The sequence below is a fragment of the Limulus polyphemus genome, unplaced genomic scaffold (genome assembly GCF_000517525.1).
Source record: "Limulus polyphemus unplaced genomic scaffold, Limulus_polyphemus-2.1.2 Scaffold6227, whole genome shotgun sequence".
Classification (NCBI taxonomy): domain Eukaryota; kingdom Metazoa; phylum Arthropoda; class Merostomata; order Xiphosura; family Limulidae; genus Limulus; species Limulus polyphemus.
The window spans coordinates 51,067-54,829 of record NW_013671837.1 but is presented as its reverse complement, the minus strand read 5'-3'; the positions used below and the strand labels follow the sequence as shown (position 1 = coordinate 54,829).

The following is a 3,763-nucleotide window of genomic DNA, read 5'->3' as shown; positions in this document are numbered from 1 at the left end:
TTTATCAGAACTACTTAACCAACTATCAGAACTACTTAACCAACTATCAGAACTACTTAACCAATTGTCAGAACTACTTAACCAATTGTCAGAACTACTTAACCAATTATCAGAACTACTTAACCAACTATCAGAACTAGTTAACCAACTATCAGAACTACTTAACCAATTATCAGAACTACTTAACCAATTGTCAGAACTACTTAACCAACTATCAGGACCTACTTAACCAACTATCAGAACTTACTTAACCAACCATCAGAACTACTTAACCAATTATCAGAACTACTTAACCAATTATCAGAACTACTTAACCAGTTGTTAGAACTACTTAACCAATTGTCAGAACTACTTAACCAACTATCAGAACTACTTAACCAATTATCAGAACTACTTAACCAATTATCAGAACTACTTAACCAATTGTCAGAACTACTTAACCAACTATCAGAACTACTTAACCAACTATCAGGACTACTTAACCAACTATGAGAACTACTTAATCAACAATCAGAACTACTTAACCAATTATCAGAACTACTTAACTAACAGTCAGAACTACTTAACCAATTGTAAGGACTACTTAACCAACTATCAGAACTACTTAACCAACAATCAGAACTACTTAACTAACTATCAGAACTACTTAACCAATTATCAGAACTACTTAACCAACTATCAGGACTACTTAACTAACGATCCGAACTACTTAACCAACTATCAGAACTACTTAACCAATTGTCAGAACTACTTAACCAATTGTCAGAACTACTTAATCAATTATCAGAACTACTTAACCAACAATCAGAACTACTTAACTAACTATCAGAACTACTTAACCAATTGTCAAAACTACTTAACCAACTATCAGAACTACTTAACCAATTATCAGAACTACTTAACTAACAGTCAGAACTACTTAACCAATTGTCAGGACTACTTAACCAACTATCAGAACTACTTAACCAACTATCAGAACTACTTAACCAATTATCAGAACTACTTAACCAATTATCAGAACTACTTAACCAATTGTCAGAACTACCTAACCAACTATCAGAACTACTTAATCAACAATCAGAACTACTTAACCAATTGTCAGAACTACTTGTTTGCTGTTCAAAATACCTTCACTTCTATCAAGCATATAGTATATATTCAATTTCTAATAATGCAGTGCGACAAGTAAACACTTATTAAAGTTTATCTTACAATATATCATACGTCACGGTTATTTTCTAATGTAACACCAGGCAGTGTATTTTATTTGTTTGTTTTGAATTTCGCGCAAAGCTACACGAGGGCTGTCTGCGCTAGCTGTCCCTAAGACAAGAGGGAAGGTAGCTAGTCATCACCAACCACCACCAACTCTTGGGCTACTCTTTTAGCAAGGAATAGTGGGATTGACCGTCACATTATAACGCCCCCACGGCTGAAAGGGCGAACATGTTTGGTGAGACGGGGATTGCACGTCAAGCGCCCTAACCACCTGGCCATGCCAGGCCCCAGCCAGTGTAATCTATAATATATATATATATCCCACAATACATGTTATGGTTATCCTACAATACAATACATGTTATGATTATCCCACAATACAATACATGTTATGGTTATCCTACAATACGATATATGTTATGGTTATCCTACAATACGATACACGTTATGATTATCCTACAATACTATGCATGTTATGATTATCCTACAATACGATCCACGTTATGATTATCCTACAATACGATACATGTTATGGTTATCCTACAATACGATACATGTTATGGTTATCCCACAATACAATACATGTCATGATTATCCTACAATACGATACATGTTATGGTTATCCTACAATACGATACATGTTATGGTTATCCTACAATACGATACATGTTATGGTTATCCTACAATGAAATATATGTTATGGTTATCCTACAATACGATACATGTTATGGTTATCCTACAATACGATACATGTTATGGTTATCCTACAATGAAATATATGTTATGGTTATCCTACAATACGATACATGTTATGGTTATCCCACAATACGATACATGTTATGGTTATCCTACAATACGATACACGTTATGGTTATCTTATAACGTAAAATACATCAGAATTATCCTCCAATAGAACACGTTCCAAGGTTATGTTACAATATAACACATGTTACCGTCCCCTTATAATGTAAGACATCACAGTTATCCTCCAACAGAACACGTTCCAAGGTTATGTTACAATATAACACATGTTACCGTCTCCTTATAATGTAAGACATCACAGTTGTCCTCCAGTATGAAATATACCAAGGTTATCCTACAATATATATATATATATATGGTCTGGTTATCCTACAATATATATATATATATATATATATATGGCCTGGTTATCCTACAATCTAACAGATATCGTGGTTACTTTCCAGTTCTTAATTCAACAGCATAAAATGTTTAATAATTGAATAAACTGGTGAATTTTGAATTTTTTAATGTAATTTTTTCAGGGAATCAGCCAAATGTCTTAACAAGTAATATTTCAACATATAAAGAGGATCCAGGAAAGCCCCCTAAGTACGTTCTCGTGTATTAAGTTGTGTTGATACTACGTGCACATTCGTAAGGTTGTTTTGAATGACTCGCTATCCAAGTGCTCTTGATATCCAAAGTGCTGTAACTTCCGACAAACGCTGCGCTATTTATTTTATTTTTTTTACGGTCGTGTCTGATTCATTCTTTTGTCTGCGACGATTATAACACGTGGACATGCAAACAAATATGGCGATATCAAGTTTCGACGTGTATACGTTGGAATATCTGACACCATAAACATGATGAAGTGGTCGGATTCATTTCGCTACTTTTATCAAGTTCTAGAGACCCGGGTTATCCCAAACAAGGGGCGGGTATTGACGGATCTGGTTACCAAGCTAATCAGTATCTTGCACCTTGAAAAGAGAAAATTCTCACACAAGTGTACTCCAACTGAATTTTAACATAACTTGAAAGTTTGTGCGAGAGGGAAATAGCTATGGAACTTAGTCAAGAGTACGTTTTTCCACCAGTTTGACGTCTAAGGATAGTTTGTGTTTGATGAAGGATGCGACTGTTAAAATGATGACTCTAGGTAAAGTATTTTATCTTCACGTTACAAAAGGCGTTTGTTGCTACATATATCGTTTTTCATATAGAAAAAGGTTGTTAACAACAGAAAAAGGCATTTTCAGGCATTTAAGGATACGTTGATTTTGTTTTTTAATTAAACCTTTTTCTCCTTTGTATTATTAAAGTATATAAAACTTACTTTTATTACAAGCCGTTAACTAACCAGTATAAGCAAAGTGAGACTTATGGTGATGTATTTATAATGGATATGCGGTTGCTGTAGCAATACACACATATAAGCTTCGAGTGTGCTGTTTCCAGTTGCTGGACTCGTGTGTTGCTGACATAAATAGAGTATTAAACCCTTTCCAGTTGCTCAACCCTTGTGTTACTACTGATACAGCTAGAACATGAAACAGTTTCCAGTTGCTTAACTCGTATGTTACTGATATAGCTAGAACATGAAACAGTTTCCAGTTGCTGGATTCATGTGTTACTGACATAGCTAGAACATAAACCGTTTCCAGTTGCTGGATTCATGTGTTACTGACATAGCTAGAACATAAACCGTTTCCAGTTGCTGGATTCATGTGTTACTGACATAGCTAGAACATAAACCGTTTCCAGTTGCTTAACTCGTTTGTTACTGATATAGCTAGAA

The 3,763-nt window shown here is 34.6% G+C and overlaps 1 protein-coding gene across 1 annotated transcript; it reads left to right on the top strand.

The window, feature by feature from the left end:
- Nucleotides 1-346: 346 nt before the first annotated feature.
- Nucleotides 347-1,189, top strand: LOC106473500 (TBC1 domain family member 5 homolog A-like; the record flags this gene model as incomplete). Its single annotated transcript, XM_013934184.1, has 1 exon — nt 347-1,189. A coding segment is annotated over one exon (843 nt), but the record flags the coding sequence as incomplete, so codon positions are not given.
- Between the last annotated feature and the right edge of the window lie 2,574 nt (nt 1,190-3,763).